This window comes from Phyllopteryx taeniolatus, chromosome 4 (assembly GCF_024500385.1).
Source record: "Phyllopteryx taeniolatus isolate TA_2022b chromosome 4, UOR_Ptae_1.2, whole genome shotgun sequence".
NCBI classification, from domain to species: Eukaryota; Metazoa; Chordata; class Actinopteri; order Syngnathiformes; family Syngnathidae; genus Phyllopteryx; species Phyllopteryx taeniolatus.
The window spans coordinates 11,038,450-11,057,140 of NC_084505.1; the positions used below are offsets into that span (position 1 = coordinate 11,038,450).

Below are 18,691 nucleotides of genomic sequence, written 5' to 3' on the forward strand. Positions count from 1 at the left end.
CTTATGAAAGGCCCTCCCAGCGTTGGGTAGATTACTTTGGAAGTATAACTGATTACAATTACAAGTTACCTTGTTGAAACTATCATAGTAGTGTAACTGTTTCAATTACCTTCCCAAAGTAATACAACTAATTACATTTGATTACATTTTGATTGCTTTTATTAATTTTGAATGAATGCATCAACAGAACTCTTGGATGTTTCTACGAAAAAAGTGGATTCAAACCAGCCCGTAGGTGTGAATGTGAGTGCGAATGGTTGTTTGTTTGTATGTGCCCTGCGATTGGCTGGGAACCGGTTCAGGGTGTACCCCGCCTCCCGTCCGATGATAGCTGGGATAGGCTCCAGCACGCCCGCAACCCTTGTGAGGATAAGCGGTAAAGAAAATGGATGGATGGATTCAAACCAATGATCATTATTTTGGAATTAACCATGTATTTGTTCTTTGCAAGAATAAAAAAACTGATAACAAAACATGATGCAATGTAAATAATGTGTTTGTTGCATTATGTATGTACAAAATGTGAAAAACCAACATACCATGTTGACCTAATGACAAATATGCACAAATTAGACAATATCACTTCATATGACAACCCAGATATGTGAATGTTCCATAAAAAAGTCCAAAATTATAAAGCTCAAACTATTTTAAATCAATGTTCTTTAATGTGTTTCAAAAGTCTAGCTGAGTCAAACCTTTTCAAAACCCTAGAGAAACTAATAGATTGCATCACAAAGTGGCTTTTTGAAGTCATATTTGGAAAAATATGATATGTTTGAGACTATGGCAGAATGGCATATGACCAGAGAGAGCCAATCATTAGCCTCGGCTTTAGGAGGGGGAAATGTTATTAAAAAAAATCTGAGCTTTTTGCATCTATTTTTCAAATGCAACTAAAATTGTAATAGACTGTAATTTAATTACAAGTTTTCTCACAGTAATGTATTAGAATATAAATTCTGAAATTAAATTACATAATCTAGTTACATGTAATTAGTTCTGGCACGGTGGTCGACTGGTTAGAGCGTCAGCCTCACAGTTCTGAGGACCAGGGTTCAATCCCTGGCCCCGCCTGTGTGGAGTTTGCATGTTTTCCCCGTGCCTGTGTGGGTTTTCTCCGGGCATAACATTAATTGGAGACTCTAAATTGCCCATAGGCATGACTGTGAGCGCGAATGGTTGTTTGTTTCTATGTGCCCTGCGATTGGCTGGCAACCAGTTCAGAATGTACCCCGCCTCCTGCCCGATGACAGCTGGGATAGGCTCCAGCACGCCCGCGACCCTAGTGAGGAGAAGTGAAATGGATGGATGGATGGATAGTTCCTCCCCAACTCGAGGTCCTCCTGTGTGGAGTTGGCATGTTCTTCCAGTGCCAGCAAAGCTAAAGCAAATCATGTGCTTCGACTTAATGTTTCATGCTCAACTTTTAATATCACTCAGATATTGCAAGCATTTTTTGTTACCAAACCCTTATTAGAATACCTTGAACAATAGTTCTCAAACTATTTCCATTGACTTCTTATTTCAAAACGCATGATCCATTTGTTGTGTATATTTGTTTGTGTAGGTTTTCTCTGGGCACTCCAGTTTCCTCCCACGTTCCAAACACATGCAAGTTAGGTACATAGAAGAGTTGAAATTGTACATATGTGTTAATGTAAAAATGAATGGCTGGTTGTGTTTATATGCCCCGCACTTGGCTGGCGACCACTCCATGGCGTACCCACCTCTCACCCAGAGTCAGCTGGGAGAGGCTCCAGCTCAACCGTGACCCGAATGAGGATAAGCGGATTAGAAAACAGATGGATGAATGGGTTCACACTCATAACATCTGAGGGAAACCACAAGTATGTCGTCCACAAAATGGTACCTGATCTACAGTATATGTGCCCTGTGATTGGCTGGCGATCAGTCCAGAGTGCACCCTGTCTCTTGCCCAGTCAGCTGGGATAGGCTCCAGCTCAGCGTAATGAGGAGAAGCGCTATGTGAAATGTACCTGCATTTACTTTATAGTGTGTGTGGTATGAAGAGTTCATCTTCATTGCGGGTTCCACCGCGTCTCTTCGAATCTCAACAGGGTAGAGATGCACATACGCTGCACTGTGTGACGGGGCCCCCGAGGGGTCTTGGAGCAGCCTGACAGTGAGGTCGATGCAGCCTGGAGAGGATCCGCTGATGTGCGCTCACTATTTTGGGTGCAACACTGGCCTAGCTGCTTGATGCATGGCAGTTCAGATGAAGTGATACAGTGACATCTGTCGTCTCCTGCGAGAGCCTTCCAGGCAGCATCAGCCTCCACCAGCAATCTGTGTGTGTGTGTGTGTGTGTGGGGGGGGGGGGGGGGGGGGGGGGGTAATTGTTATTATTTAATACTAGTCCTTGAATTGACCAGCAGGGGGTAGTGTTACACAGGGACATGAATTTACCTCACAGGTTTTCTATAAACATTTGACTATTTTCTCATTTATTTTTGCTGTAATTTAACTTGTCAATCATGTGTTAATTATTTTTGGTGAGGGAGTTGAGTCTTCACTACTGAATACATACTGTTCGGTGGTAAAGATGTAATATTCTTCATTATTATCTTATTCACAACTATAATCGACCGAAAATAAACATGCACGCGCACGCACACACAAATTTAGAGGTATTGTTCTCAGGTGAAATTTCAGGACAAATCTAAAATGCACTATGACCTTGAAATGTCAATTGGTGTAGTCAGGCATGTCAATTCTTCATTTTTTGTTTCATTTAATTGAAAATTTGCTATGTGTCCTTTTAAGACTAAGACCTGAGACTAATTTAGCACACAATAATAACAATAATAAAAAATAAATCAATGAATAAAAAATATAGTACATCAGCCAAACAGCTCCTACCTTGTAAATGTTTTTGTAGCTTTTTCGTAAATGCGTTTACTTGTTTGTTCTTGAAAAAGGCACTTTTGTGCCTGTGTGCACGAGTGTTACATTGTGTTCTTGTATCTGGTAATCTATAAAGCTCGAACCACACATTTTCAAATGAGGAGACCACGAGGGCCATTCCAAAACCTTCTGCTTGCATCCTGCAGGGCAGTACATGGTGTATTACCGAAAACATTTGGGATGATTATCCATGCGGTAAGAAAGTGAGATTTGATTTGGGGGAAAGAAAATATTTGATGTTTTTTCCTCTGCTGCCCTCCAGCAATATTGAACAAAGTACAGCTGCATTGTGGAGCACAGGACAATGACTCACGGGACCAGTATTTCTTCTTGTGGTTCTAAAATGCAATCAAACGGCGGTTTCGTCACCACTCTGTAGTGGCTGCTGACGCATGCTGGTTATGATCTCAGGCTTTGTGAAAAGAACACCGGGCTTCTCCCCTTCCGTCTCGAAGAATAAAGTACATATTGGGAAGGGACCATTTAATGGTTAATGTGAGCAGGAGATGCGTCATTATAAATGCAAATGCATCATTACACCTGTGGGCACCTGATAAGTGTTCTAAGAGTCTCATCGAGGTCTTTTAAAAGAACACCCCGTAAAAAGTAAAGTACATTGGAAATTATAGCTGCAACTTTTTCCTCTCTGGGATTATTATGAGTTAGTCTAGTCAAGTTTCGATTTTGCTATTTCGTCCCAACTGCGGATTAGTGGTTAGCATCTCTGCTTCGGATCTGAGGTTTGGTGTTCGAATCTTGGTGCGTGGAGGTAGCATGTTCTCCCCTTGCTTGCGTGGGTTTTCTCTGCGTACTCCGGATTTGTCCTTCAAAACATGTTTCATTGAGAACTACATTGCACATACTGTCGATGAATTACTGTTGTTTCGTTCGCGAACGTTTCGTTCAGAAGGCCGGGTGTTCCAGAGCTTGCTGAGAGAGAGATATGTCGGTGATCATTTAGCCGAAGTTTTTTTTTTTTTTTTATTTAATTTTATTTTTTTAATAATCTCCCCACCTTTCCTAGTTTACAATACACAAAAACAACACATAGCCCTTTGGTGAACGTGTTCAGTGAACGTGAACCTCAGGAATGGATCATTAAATGAATGAGGAAGTACTTGAATGATTATGTGAAAAAGAACTGAACTGATTCGAATGATTCAATACGATCAAAAGAACTGCTGCGCCCATCACGAACGGTGAATGGTCGTAAGTCTCTGTTCCCTGCGACTGATTGGTCCACAGTGTAGCCACCTCTCGTCCTGTGTTCGCTGATAGGCTACAGCTCACCTGTGACCTCTTTGAGGTATAGAAAGCTAGAGAAAACCTATGCACGGATTTAGTAAAAACAAAATGCTACACAGGAAAGGGAGAAAAAACTAACTGTAACCAAATTTACAAGGTAACAGCCTATAGGCTATAGTTGTCTGTCAAGTAAACTCAATGAACAGCACAACAAGCACTTAAGAAAGGCAATTAAGACAGCCTGCCAATGCACATTCCAAGGATTAGCGTTATGATTACACATTGCTTTGATGGGAAGGGAACATTTGCAGACATATACCAGATGGCCATTAAAATTAAGAGATCCGTATGCGAGAAGCCTGCTTCATATGCACACTGTAAAAAACCAGGCAAATCTCCAGCATGCCAGCATTATGAAATAGCCGGATTAGGAATTTAAAAAAAAAAAAAAAAAAAGTTCTGTAATGCTCTCTGATATTCTTCGTCATCCTAAACAGTGATGGTATACAACAGAGCGGTGCTCAAAGTGAATTATATAAACTCCTAATTAGGGATGAGATGAACATGTGGTGGTCCAAGTCCTTTTGTCTTCTCACCTCACACATTCTCGCTCTGCATGTTCACCAGTGATGCCGGTAACGCGTTACCTTGTATGTATGCATGTTGTTTGTATGTGACGCGTTACTCCAAAAATTCTGCCATTTTGAGCAAGGTAACGCGTTAATTTCCCGGGAGAGTAATCAGACTACAGTTACTTTATCAATCCGGCAATAGCTACTTTTGAGCCATCAATGTCTATTGCTCAGTACTGATTTGTGGCTGCTGGTGAAAATCGCAGTCCAGTCAACCTATAGCATTACATCGTTTGTGGAGACCGCTTATTTCTCAAATAGTGGAAGAAAACGATTGGGACGCCATTGTTGATTCTACAATGCACAGTGACGGTGCAGTACCATAAAAGTGCAAAGAAATGCACGGTTTCACTATCGCCACACTATTCTTTTGTTATTTTCCTTCGTAAAAAGTGTATTTGATTGTTGTTGCTTTTTTATTTACACATTAAGAATACAGTTGTACTGCCGTGTTAAGCGCGCAATTCATTGTGGGTTAATTATTCATACCGAAACGCGCGGCCATAAATCGTCAAACAATAAGGACTGCCTCACGGAAGGACTTAACAATACTTATCTTACACAATATTTACAATGAAAAGTGAGAAGTTTAAACTTCATTGTCGTCGGGACTGTGAGCTGGTTTGACGTGCTGCAGGTGTGTCTGTATGCCCCCCAATATCAAACCGCCACTCACTTTCACGTTTACCCACACACGCACAGTTGCCTTCATGGACCACAATCGGCATCCATCTATCCAACAATTAAGATTAGAGAGGTTTACTGAGAATGGTAAAATTGGATCACGTGCAGCTCGCATGCCGCAAATCAAACACACGTCCACTTTACAGCACTTGAGGGCACTTTTCACATTGTCTTCACATCATGGAAACACAAATAGATTGAAGCCCAAAACGTGGCACAATTTGTGCTTTTTTTTTCTGGCTTTTGTGTTGTTTTGCAAGGCCACCACAGACAGTATCAGCGATAGCAAAGGAAAAGTGTAATGACTAACATGGAACCAGAAATGGAACTTACCACTTCAAGCATCTGGCTGCTTAAAACAATATGAGCAGTACAATTAACTATTACATGCACAACAGACGCCATCTTGAACATATAAGAATTCCTTTTTCCCCCCCACCAAATTCCCTTAACGTATTTGTAGAAGTCTTGTGTAACTACTTTGCTTTGCAGCAAGTTCTACACCACAAAGCCTGACATCAAATTGAACAGCAGTGCATTATTAGAGGATTATTTCCTTACCTCATATGCTGATTGCCTCCGTGTTTATGACAGTGGTGCATCACTTTCCAGACATAAGGCCATCCCTTAGAGGAAACAAGACCAGAGCCTCTAAAACACATCAAGATCCTTCTGCAGGGAGGGAAAAAAGTACACCACACATTTCAGTTCAGCTCAATATACAGGTACTGTGGAAAGATTATGTGTGGTACTCAGATGCAACACGGGGACAAACTTGATTACAATTGTGGTACTTTTAATGTACAGTCACTCAAAATAATACTAAGTGAATACACATTTAGAAAAAAAAAACATTCAATGATATAAAACAAAAACGCTGAGCAGAACAAGTCATTTCACTTGCCATGAAGAAAGAAGCAGGATATGCAAACTTTTATTGTTCAAGAGAGTAAGTTTCGCTTAACAATGACAGGATAAAACCTCCTCAAAAGAAAGTCAATTCCTACTCTAAGCCTGGAAAACTAATTTCTTTCCAAGTGATGCAAACTTACAAGATAAGCTTACAGATCAATTACTTTATGAAAGAAAATGCCTCCATTGAAAAATAAACGATGAGAGGCTACTGTGTTTGTGTTGAACAGAGGATGCCAATGTTTTTATTCCAAAAAAGTGCATAAGAGCAGCAGCATTACTGGGACAGTGTGGGACAAAATATCATATTAAAAACAAATTAAATTAGATGGGAACTTTATTTAAGAGACAAATTAAGGACATTAATATTTAAAAAAGGTGTCAAGGGATTACCTGCCAATGTTTTATTATCAAACCTTTTTTTGAGGCTCTGAAACACTCGCCAAGTGAAGTCCTTTAAAAATGTTTGATATGTTGGTCAATGATCAAGTGGATGACAGCTATGCAGCCCAACACTGAAGAGAATATCAAACAAGTAAACAGAACTAAAATTACACTCAAGGCAACAACCAGGATTTGTATACATTATATAAAAACATCGGTCATTTATCCCATCACCTACGTTTCTTTTTATCACACAACAGATGGGGGTGGGGTCACATGGCACCACCCACACTGAAAAAAAGTCCAACTTGCTTTTTTTTGATTGGTATTTTTCATACGTATACATTACTAGCTTTACATTTGAGAACTACTGCTGCTATTTCTTTAAAAAAAAAAAAAAAAAAAAAAAAAATCCAATTGCCCTATTTCATAACTACTAATAGCACTGAAATAGATTCATCCAACAGCAACACAAAAGTAAAAACAGCAGTAATAAGAAAATTTTGAAATAATTTATGTCTTTGTATTCTCATGGACAATAGTGTTTAGAAATGAACCACTGGATCACTCTAAACATAGGCACAGTTTAAAAAAAAAAAAAAAAAAAAAAAAAAAAAAAGATTTAAAAATTGTAAAAAAAAAAAAAAAAAGAAAAACAAGAAAACAAACAAAAAGAAAGTACAAAAAAAGTATAAACACACCATCATTAGACCTTTGTTCTCTGTGGTCAAGAAGCAATTAACATTTCAAAAGAGCGAGGTTTATGTCAAAAGTGAAAACATCAAAAGAAGAATGACGCCTTTAAATTATGGCAGCAGCAGTAAATGTGACGATCCAAAGACTTGTTTTGTTTGTTTTTGCATATAGCTGTATCCTCGCTCACATAGCAGATGCTTGTAATTACTGTAAATACATTGGCAATGGGAGCACGGTTTATATGATTAAAAGACTTGCCACTTAGTCACAGTTACTCAATATAGAAATTCATGTCTTCAGTTTTGGCAAAAAGATTGGAATATTTTCCTCCTGTACGATCCGATATGGGAAGATGAGCGTGGGTGACAGGGGTCTGTGAATGACCGTAATGAAGTGGAGCAATGCAGAGACTCCAATGCGTCTGCCTCAACGACGGAGAGAGAAATATTCTCTTTTCCCTCCATCTCCTCCGCTTAGTCCCCGACACTGATGGTAGGAGGTGGCTGACTTCTTTACAGTGGATGATACACAGAATGGGATGGGCAAGCAGGCATGAGGGTGGGCTCTTCCTCAGACCATAGCACGGTAAGGTCCCTGCATCTTGAGGAACTGGATGATGAAGGAGGGCCCCCCGACCACAATCTGGGGCGGCAGGTGGCTGAGGGGACAGTTTTCAATGCTCATGATGGACAGCTTGCTGCACAGGGCCAGCTCAAAGGGCAGGCTGTGTAGGTTGGGGTTGTCATTGAGGTACAATTCCTCCAGGTTCTCCAGTGTGCCTTAGGAGAGAGACAAGTTTGAGTGTGCATATTAACATGTACATATCTGAGCAATCATCCTGGAAATAACTAAATATACCACAGTGATAAAAAAAAGACATGGTCACTTGTCAGGTTTGAAAGTTGTCAGCCTCATGACATGGCAAGGGTTCAGTACACAACATCAAGGAGAAGTGATGGTATAAAGTTAAGGAGTTACATTAACACGAAGCTAATTGATCCGCAGTTGCTGGACAAATTCATCTGCCTCAGAAGTGCTAAAGATGGCATGTTTTATACAAGCCATATGCAATGTGGCCCCACACAAAATTCTCTTGCTGCTGCTAATGTGAGAACAGCCATCCACAAATTACAGGTTGGATACCTTAAAATTGTTGCCGGATAGCCATAAGTCATCAGTAGACAAAAAAGCATTCAAGAAGGTATCATAGTAAAACACTACTCTAAAGGTGACAAACAATAATAATTGCTTTCAAAACATTGCTTTAATGTTATTTATTTATTTTTTAGGGAAAACAGTCTACATTCAAGATTGCAAAAGCTGATAAACACCACTCGTTTGTATCAGAATAATAACAATGTCTCAATACTTCGATAGTTTTATTGTATTTTTTGCATTTTGTAGTATTTTATGTTCGTTTTTTTTTTTTCTAAGGTGAAGACACCCTTTCGCAACATACTCAGAGCAAGGCACTTGGTTGTCTGCTGCAAAGTGGCCATCGATGGGCCAGCACAGAAGCTGTGGACTACAAGGAGTCATTGGAAGTGAAAATTTTGCAAAATGAGCGATAGGAGGCTTAAATGTTCTGCCTCTGGCTGTGAATTGTACAGGGTGCTCAGAAAGTCCCTGCACACTTTTCATATATTTGTTTTCATGGCAGATTTCATTCACATGAATCCTGTGTATTTCTTCTATACTTAAACAAATCTGTTAGCACTGCACTTACCAAACACCCTGAATTTTGCATTGTTGTATAATATATGATTTAAGAAAAAGAACAATATAATAAATCTCAATATTTAACAGAAAAAGTTTCTTTTCGAGCGAGTGGGAGGTGTGGCATATGCAAGTGATCAGAATGGTACCCACCTCTGCCTCAATGTGAGCCAGGAAAAACACTGCACGTGGGATGCTTCTTATAACAAATGCTCTTAACGCGACTCACCAAAACCCAATTCCAATGAAGTAAATGGTTTGCACTTATATCGCGCTTTATCTACACTATCACAGTGCCCAAAGCGCTTTACTAAGCCTCACCTTCACCCATTCACACACACATTCATACACCAAAGGGCGACTGCTGCCATGCAAGACACTGCCAGGCCCACTGGGAGTGGGAGTTCAGTGTCTTGCCCAAGGACACATGCGGACAGTCAGAGCCGGGATTCGAACCGGCGACCCTTCTGACACTGGATGACCCGTTTTACCTACTGATCCACAGCTGCCCTAATGACGAATGGACGTCATGTCTTCCAGGCCAAAGAGGAAAAGGACCATCCGGTTTGTTATCAGCGCAAAGTGATGGTATGGGGGTGTAAGTTTGTGCCCATGGCATCTGTGAAGGCACCATTAATGATGGAAGGACATATACAGTACATGTCTTGAAGCAACATATGTTGCCATCCAAACAACATTTCTTTAGGGACCTCCATGCTTATTTCAGCAAGACAATGCCAAGCCACATTCTGCATGTGTTACAAAAGTGTGGCTTCGTAGTAAAAGAGTACGAGTACTTGTACTACTAGAGACCTGCCAGCAGTCCAGACCTATTGAAAATGTGTGGCGCATTATGAAGCGCAAAATACGACAACGGAGACCCCGGACTGTTGAGCAACTAAAGTTGTACATCAAGCAAGAATGGAAATCAGAATTCAACAATTAGCGTCCTTAGTTCCCAAACGCTTATAATGTTGTTAAAAGGAAAAGGGATGTAACACAATGGTAAACATGCCCCTGTCCCACCATTTTTGGAACGTGTTACAGACATCTAATTCAAAATGAGTGAATATTTGCAAAAAAAAAAATTTTTTTAAATCAGTTTTAACATTAAATAGCTTGTCCTTGTAGTGTAGTCAATGGAATATAGGTTGAAAATGATTAGCAAATCATTCTATTCTGTTTTTATTTACATTTTACAAATCCCAACTTCATTAGAATGGAGGTTTGTAAATTAAACTGCAATGTAACTACATTTTTGAACACAGATTTATTCTGTACAAGTTTAGGGACAGACATTTTTCGAGCATTTCTCATTAATATTAGGGTTGAACGATTTTGGAAAATCTAAGATTTTCTTCCCCCTCAGTATTGTAATTGTGATTTAATATGCAATTATTTTTTTCAAGGTCCTCTTTATGTAATGTGGTTACTGTTAAATCACATTGAAGGAGCTGCTATGATGGTACCAATTCAGCTTTGTAATGGTGTAGGGAGAATAAATTAAACACAAATGTTGTGTTTAGTTTTTAAGATAAATATCCCATCAGGTGTCTAATCAGTGATTTTCAAACGTCGCAAGAGTACCACTCACGAGAGAATTATTACCAGTACAGTACAGTTTAGTTGTATTTAACATTCAATACATTTGAATTTAATCTTTAAAATCTGTTTTTTAAAATTTATTTAGGTAAGATTTGTATCTAACTTTTATGTACAATGCATTTTAATTTAATCATTATTTAAGTAGAGTATATTTAAGTACAAGTAAATTTTTTCCTATATTTAAGTGACGCGCTAATGTTCAAACTACATAATATTACAGTGTCTTACAATATTAAATCCACTTTTTAGGAATAAAACGTGTCGTTTTTCATGAACTCTTAGGCCTGCTACGCAACTATATTTTAATGTTATTCAATGTCATTATAGTGGTACTTAGAGAGCCAAGTCATTTTCAAGTGTTACTTTGTGTCAAAAAATTTAGAACCACTGGGCAAGATGATGTGAAAGAAATAGTTACACTTTGGAGCTTTTTTCAACCCTTATATACATTAAAAAATGTTGCGTTTACAAAAATTCAAGCACTCATGTTAACCATGTACAGAATATGTACAAGAAAATTATTGTTCTTTAGTTTTTTCATGTGACTGCAAAAACTAAATACAGTATGTTGAATGCATTATACAATTTGATAACAGTTTGAAAAATGTATCAGCTTTTGTTTGCTTTTACTTCAGAACTACACTGTTCATTACGTTTAAAAACGATGGCTTAAAAAAACTGCACATATCCTCTAATATCCATATTACTGTGAGTGGTGGTAGGAATTTAATCTTTAAAAAAAGGAAAAAAAATCTATAACAAAAAAAAAAAAACAAAAAAAACAGAACTGGCCAGGGTAAAACCATTAAGCCTAAAGAGGCACAACGGTGTTCTTCAGCCAAATCCACATACTGAATCTTTAAACCACTTGTAGTAGGCCCAGCCTACAAAACTACCACTTATGGCTCCCTCCTTCCCCGTGTTAATTTGTGGCTTAACTCAAACTCAGCAGTGGCCTGCCTCGGCACGACCAATCAACCAGTGGAGGGGTCAAAGGTGGTACAAATTTTGGACTGTTAAACTCTTAAACCCTAACGGTTAACTCTATTGTTAATCAGGAAAGAGTGTCACACTGAAATCTACAAGTTCATGAAGTTGAGTGAAGCGGCAACCAGTTAATACAAGTAAGGAAATTAAGTATTTACCAATCTCCTCCGGAAGATGTTGCAGCAGGTTCTCCCCCAAACCCAGATGAGTCAAGTTGGTGAGGTGGCCAATGCCTCTGGGTAACGTTGTCAGCTGGTTATTTGTCAACACCAATTTCTAAGGAATTTAGAGTGCAAGAAAGTTACAAATTAGAAAACAAATTTCTTGAATCTAAATTTTTCTTTGAGCTTCAAGGTTGTATTTGAATGGTACTCAAATAGAAGCAATGACCGTCTGTAAAACTTGCCTGTAAATCCTTGAGATATGCTATTTCATTGGGGAGACATTCCAACTTGTTTTCCTCCAAGTCAAGCTCCCGAAGCTTTCTCAAATTGCCGATACCATGCGGTAACTTTTTCAGAAGATTATTGGACAATATTAACACCTGTGAACAAGAACAAAAAAAAAAAGAACTGGTGTCAAATGTGATTTATACATGGAACATAAAGCCCCACGATTTATTGTTTGATCATAGGCAAGTTATTCCTGCCTATTAAGTCAGATGAGATTTTTTCCAGAAGTGGTGTGTAATTTAGATTGGTTAGCTCTGTGAGTTTTGACGAAATATTACCTAAATACTTAATGTTTCCTATAGGAATGGGGTAATCTGGGATTTGATCTTCAGGATTCCATGAGATGGCTGTTATTGGGAGTATTGTTTGTCCAGTTAATACAGTACCGTATTTTCACGACCATAAGGCGCACTTAAAAGTCTTAAATTTTCTCCAAAATGGACGGGGAGCCTTATAATGCGGCACGCCTTATGTGTGCACAGAGTTCCAACATTTATAAATGTTGTGTGATGAGCGCTCTGCTTGACTTTTTTTTTTTTAATACCGCTTGACTGACTGGGAGCATTTCCGGGGTGTGCAATGTGCAAAACAACATCGGTTTGGCTAAGGACCCCTGAAGACGAAGCTGAGTTTCCGCGGAAAAAAATGAAAAACAAAACGCGGAAACAAGGCGAGGTTGCCCGAGTTGGAAGACCAACTCGAGCAATGGATTAATGAGCAAGCGTCTCAAGTCACCATTCGACTGAGTGCAATAACTCAGGGCTTGCCATCATTCCGGGAGGCTTGACGAACCGCTGGACATCCGTGTAAACAGGGCGTTCAAAGTGAAGTTGCCAGTGGCGTGAGAGCCATGGATGACAGATGGCGAACACAGGTTTACTAAAACTAGGAGGCAGGGCCGGGCGAGTTACGCCACAATTTGTGAATGGATTGTGGATGCTAGTTCGAGCTTTCGCACGGCAACGAGACTGACTCGAACCTGGCGTGTTTGATTTAGAACTTGACCAGCTGTTCATTTCGGATACAGAAGATGAGGACTTTGATGGATTTGTTGATGAGGATTGATCAAAAATAACGTGAGTACATTGTTAAATACTTCAATAAAGTACAACCGAACTCAGTTTTGCTCCCGCTGCCAGCATAAACCGCTTGGGTCAGGTCTTTGCCTGACTATAGTAGTTATTCAATTGAAGCTGTGTTCATATGTCTACTTAATTGACCTTTATCGTTTATCTCCTTGACTGTTCTGAAAAATAGAGGTGCTAGTATTGGCCAGAAATGCTTAATGAATTCGACGGAGATTCCGTCTGGGTCAGGCGCTCGTCCCGATTCCATATTTTTTAATGCATTATGTAATTCTGTGATGGTTAAGGAGCATCAAGACGGTCTTTAATTTCTGTATTTAATTGAAGAATGTCTCAATCTTTAATAAAAGTTTCAATTTCTTTTTGGTCGGGGTTGTTCAAAGATCCGTATAAGATCCTATAATAATTGTAAAATATTTCATTTATTTCTAGCGGTGTACAGCAGCCATTTGAATCTTGAATGTCTGTAATTAATGATTTTTCTTTATTGCGCTGAAGTTGGTTCGCAAGAAATTTGCCTGATTTATTATTGTACTCAACGTTATTGTATCGGCACTGTTGTTGTAGAAAATCTGTTATTTTTGATAAGATGACATCTAATTGATGTTTTGCCTTTTGAAGTAGGTTTCTACACGTATCTGTCGGATTAATTGCATATTCTTCTGTGAGACGTTAAATTTTTTCCTCAATTTCATTTTCTAATTTGAGTTTTTTTTTTTTTCTTGTTAGAAGAGTATGATATGAGTCGACCTTTCATTACAGCTTTCCTGGTTTCCCACAGCAGAGATGGGGATATGGTTGGGGAGTTGTTGAATTAAAAAAAAATAATAATAATAAATATCATCACATTCTTTCCTCACAAAAGAATCAAAGTCTGGGTCCTTCAATTGGGACGTGTTAAAGCGCCATGTTGGTGGGGGTCCCAGATTTGACTAAATTTTTAGGTTGAGAGAAATTTGTGCGTGGTCACTGATGATGATTGGATGTATTTTGGAGGTAATTATTTGAGCTGCTGAATTGTTTTGAGAGAAAAAAAAAATCTATTCTTGAGAAAGAGCGGTGAACCGCCGAGAAAAATGTGTATTCTCTTTTTGTACGGTTTTTCAGCCTCCAGATGTCAACAAGTCCAAAGTCGTCCATATACTGCTCTAATATATTGGCACATTGTGGCTGATTGCTATTTTTGAGATTTGAGCGCTCTATAAGGGGATTTAGCGTACGGTTAAAGTCTCCTCCCATGATAATTGTAGAATTTGCTGACATGTTAAGCAAGTGTGAAAAGAGCGCATGAAAAAAGGCTGCATCATCTTTATTAGGAGTGTATACACTGACAATTGTGTATAGCTTGTTAAATATTGTAGCCTGTATTATTATGTAATGGCCTTCTGGATCTGATACTGTACTATTTATTGTAAAAAGTAGTCTTTTATGAACTAGCATGAGACTCCCCTTTGTCTTCTGTTATAAAAGGCCGAGATAGCCTTAGTGAAATTAGAGTCAATGAGGCATTTTTCTTCTGACTCAATAAGGTGCGTTTCTTGTAATAGGTCGTTTTAAATTTAGCGACATTATCCATAATCTTAATTCTCTTTGCCTGCAATCGAATGCCATTGACATTCCATGACACAAAAGTTGTGTGTGACATATAATGGGTGCATGTATAGTAATTTTAAATAGATTGGGTACGATGTATTCTTTGTTGTTGTTTTTTTTGACAGTTTTAGGGAATTTTTTGTTATTGTGTTGAGAGGGTGATAAAGATGATATATCATCTTTATAGCCAGGGTACATAGACAGGTAGCAAACAAACATAGAACATAGAAAACAAACAGTGATAAGGGGATATGGTGTGTGGTAGTTGTTTGTAGGGCACAAGGAGAGTTTTGTTTGTTTAACACATCTCATTCATATCTGTTTCCAATACTCCCACTAACTGAAATCACTACCTGTAATAGCACAGTGTTCATCTACGGCTCACCTCAAGAGACACCAGACCGCAGACATCTTCTGGGATTTTCGTCAGCTGATTGGTGGCTAGGTTAAGCTCCACCATGCTGGTCCATGTGCCAAAGTCCAAGGGCAGAGAAGTTAACTGGTTGTCCTGAGGAAGACAATGCCATGCATTTATATGCTAAATGAAAGACACCTCACAAGGTAAATACAAGGATCATGTTGTTCAAGCAGCTTGGGTAACAGTGATAGCTGCTTCCAGAATTAATTCTTCCAGACTTAAATTCAAATGGCACCCAGTGTGATGGGTCTTCTCAAAGGCTGATTCAGACCTCAGTAGAGTTACTGTTCACACAGGCTGGAAACAATGTGAAATGATTAGAAATGGACAGAACAAAAAAAAATGCTTGTACAGTGGATACGGAAAGTATTCAGACCCGCTTACATTTTTCACTCTTTGTTATATTGTAGCCATTTGCTAAAATAATTTAAGTACATTTTTTTCCTCATTTCCTCTGTACACACAGCACCCCATATTGACAGAAAAAAACGGAATTGTTGAAATTTTTGCAGATTTATTAAAAAAGAAAAACTGAAATATCACACAGCCATAAGTATTCAGACCCTTTGCTCTCATACAGTCATATTTAACGCGGGTGCTGTCCATTTCTTCTGATAATCCTTGAGATGGTTCTAGACCTTCATTGGAGTCCAGCTGTGTTTGATTATACTGATTGGACTTGATTAGGAAAACCACACACCACTATATAAAACCTTACAGCTCACAGTGCATGTCAGAGCAAATGAGAAACATGAGGTCAAAGGAACTGCCTGAAGAGCTCAGAGACAGAATTGTGGCAAAGCACAGATCTGGCCAAAGTAACAAAAAAGAATTCAGCTGCACTTAAGGTTCCTCAGAGCACAGTGGCCTCTATAATCCTTAAATGGAAGACGTTTGGGACAACCAGAACCCTTCCTAGAGCTGGCCGTCCGGCCAATTAGAGCAATCGGGGGAGAAAAGCCTTGATGAGAGAGGTAAAGAAGAACCCAAAGATCACTTTGGCTGAGCTCCAGAGATGCAGTCGGGAGATGGGAGAAAGGTCTACAAAGTCAACCATCACTGCAGCTCTTCGCCAATAGGGCCTTTATGGCTGAGTGGCCCGAAGGAAGCCGCTCCTCAGTGCAAGACACATGAAAGCCTGCATGGAGTTTGCTAAAAAACACCTGAGGGACTCCAAGATGGTGAGAAATAAGATTCACTGGTCTGATGAGACAGAGATAAAACTTTTTGGCCTTAATTCTAAGCAGTATGTGTGGCGAAAACCAGGGACTGCTCATTACCTGTCCAATACAGTCCCAACAGTGAAGCATGGTGGTGGCAACAGCATGCTGTGGGGGTGTTTTTCAGCTGCAGGGATAGGACGACTGGTTGCAATCAAAGGAAAGATGAATGTGGTCAAGTACAGGGATATCCTGGACGAAAACCTTCTCCAGAGTGCTCAAGACCTCAGACTAGGCCGAAGGTTCACCTTCCAACAAGACAATGACCCTAAGCACCCAGCTAAGATAACAAAGGAGTGGCTTCAGAACAACTGTGTCTGTTCTTGAATGGCACAGCAAGAGCCCTGACTTAAACTCAATTGAGCATCTCTGGAGAGACTTGAAAATGGCTGTCCACCAACGTTCACCATCCAACCTGACAGAACTGGAGAGGATCTGCAAGGAGGAATGGCAGAAGATCCCCAAATCCAGGTGTGAAAAACCTGTTGCATCATTCCCAAAAAGACTCATGGCTGTATTAGCTCAAAAGGGTGCTTCTACTAAATACAGAGCAAAGGGTCTGAATACTTATGGCTGTGTGATATTTCAGTTTTCTATTTTTAATAAATCTGCAAAAATGTCAACAATTCAGTTTCTTTCTGTCAATATGGGGTCCTGTGTGTACATTAATGAGAAAATGAAAAAATTAAGGGGGTCTGAATACTTTCCATACCCACTGTACATGTGTTGTATTACATTAATACAACATTTCATATTAGGATTACTTAAATTAGGAACTTCAACCTACCTCAAGGAAAATGAGTCAAAAAATACATTCAGTTAAACAACATCTTTTGATCAAGTTGTGATTAACTGTTGTTACATACACTTTTATGGTGGGTGACAGTAAAGTAATTGTGTTTTAACTTGCAGCCAAGCCTCACAAATACTGAAAAAGACAAGACTGGGGACTTTCCACCAGATTCATATTTCACACAACCTATTAATTTTAATATATCAAACTGATCTTTATGAGTGCGAGTTTTTTTTCTCTCATTCAAGAAGTTCAAATTTAATCCATTAAGTTTTCAAAAGCAGAAAAACTTTAACAGAGCAAAATATCAAAGTATGTAATAACTATTATATCTACAGTATATAACAGAACACAACATCAGGCACTATGTGCACAGTTTGTTGGTCACGTTGAAAGTATTTGAACTGAAAGGCAATTTCTTCTAAGACACAACATGTACCTTCATGTTAAGCTTGCTTAAAACTTTGGCCCTGAAGAAGATTCCAAAAGGGATCTTGTTTATGCGGTTGTGCTCCATATTGAGCGAGTAGATGGTTGAGAACTGGGATGGTCCACCCACAGGGTATGACTGGAAGCAGTTCCTTGCTAGTGTCAGGCTGGTCAGGTTGACCAAACTTGACAGCAGGCCCTGATTAATAATAAACAGAAGCACAACAGAAGCCAAATATGATCAGAAAGAAATTGTAAGAAACAAAGGCAGCTTTTATTTGAAATGGATGTCCTTTGAAACACATATCTTGAGCCTTGAGTGTATCAGCAAAACAGAATTAATGCCTTTGTATCTGTAATACTTGAATTGATATTGTTGCTGCCCAGCAGAAAGAATGCACATCCGAATTGTGTGGCTTTATTTATTCTATCTGAAAATGTTTGGGATAAAAAAAAATTCAAAACTCAACATTTGGTGTGACATGCTTTTTGTTGACCAAGTTACTGGTTGTACTTACCTCTGGTAACACTGAAATGTTATTGTTTTCAAGATTTAGCTCTTCCAGTTCTCGACATTTGGCTAATGATCTGGGGATTGCTGACAATCTATTGTATCTCAGACCCAAGCGGTTTATGCTGGCAAGGTTTCCTGAAACATAATATTTTCAGAATTATTTTCTATCAACATTACACATAATTTAATGCTGACTCGGTGATTAAAAAGCACACTTCAAGTGGCATACCTATAGTCTCTGGGAGGTCTAAAAGCTCATTGTGCTGCAAGTCTAGGTTGGTTATTTGTGTGCAATTCCCAATCTCCTTCGGTAAGTGCTCCAACTGATTATGGGCAACATCCAGAGTAATGAGGATGCGAAGTTCCCCTGCAAAACCATACAAAGACCAGCAGTCATG

General features: G+C 39.1%; 1 protein-coding gene across 3 annotated transcripts in view; it reads right to left on the reverse strand.

Moving 5' to 3' along the window:
• Positions 1–6,268: 6,268 nt before the first annotated feature.
• shoc2 (SHOC2 leucine rich repeat scaffold protein) overlaps positions 6,269–18,691 on the reverse strand; it is a 33,334-nt gene continuing 20,911 nt past the window's right edge. For all 3 annotated transcript variants that reach the window (XM_061769410.1, XM_061769412.1, XM_061769411.1), the window contains exons 3-9: positions 18,523–18,660; positions 18,298–18,428; positions 17,790–17,978; positions 15,305–15,427; positions 12,196–12,333; positions 11,948–12,065; positions 6,269–8,260 (exon numbers count right to left, since the gene is read on the reverse strand). In XM_061769410.1, the coding sequence (XP_061625394.1) occupies positions 8,052–8,260; positions 11,948–12,065; positions 12,196–12,333; positions 15,305–15,427; positions 17,790–17,978; positions 18,298–18,428; positions 18,523–18,660 (1,046 nt within the window). In that variant the 3' untranslated portion in view covers positions 6,269–8,051. The remainder of the gene's footprint in view (positions 8,261–11,947; positions 12,066–12,195; positions 12,334–15,304; positions 15,428–17,789; positions 17,979–18,297; positions 18,429–18,522; positions 18,661–18,691) is intronic.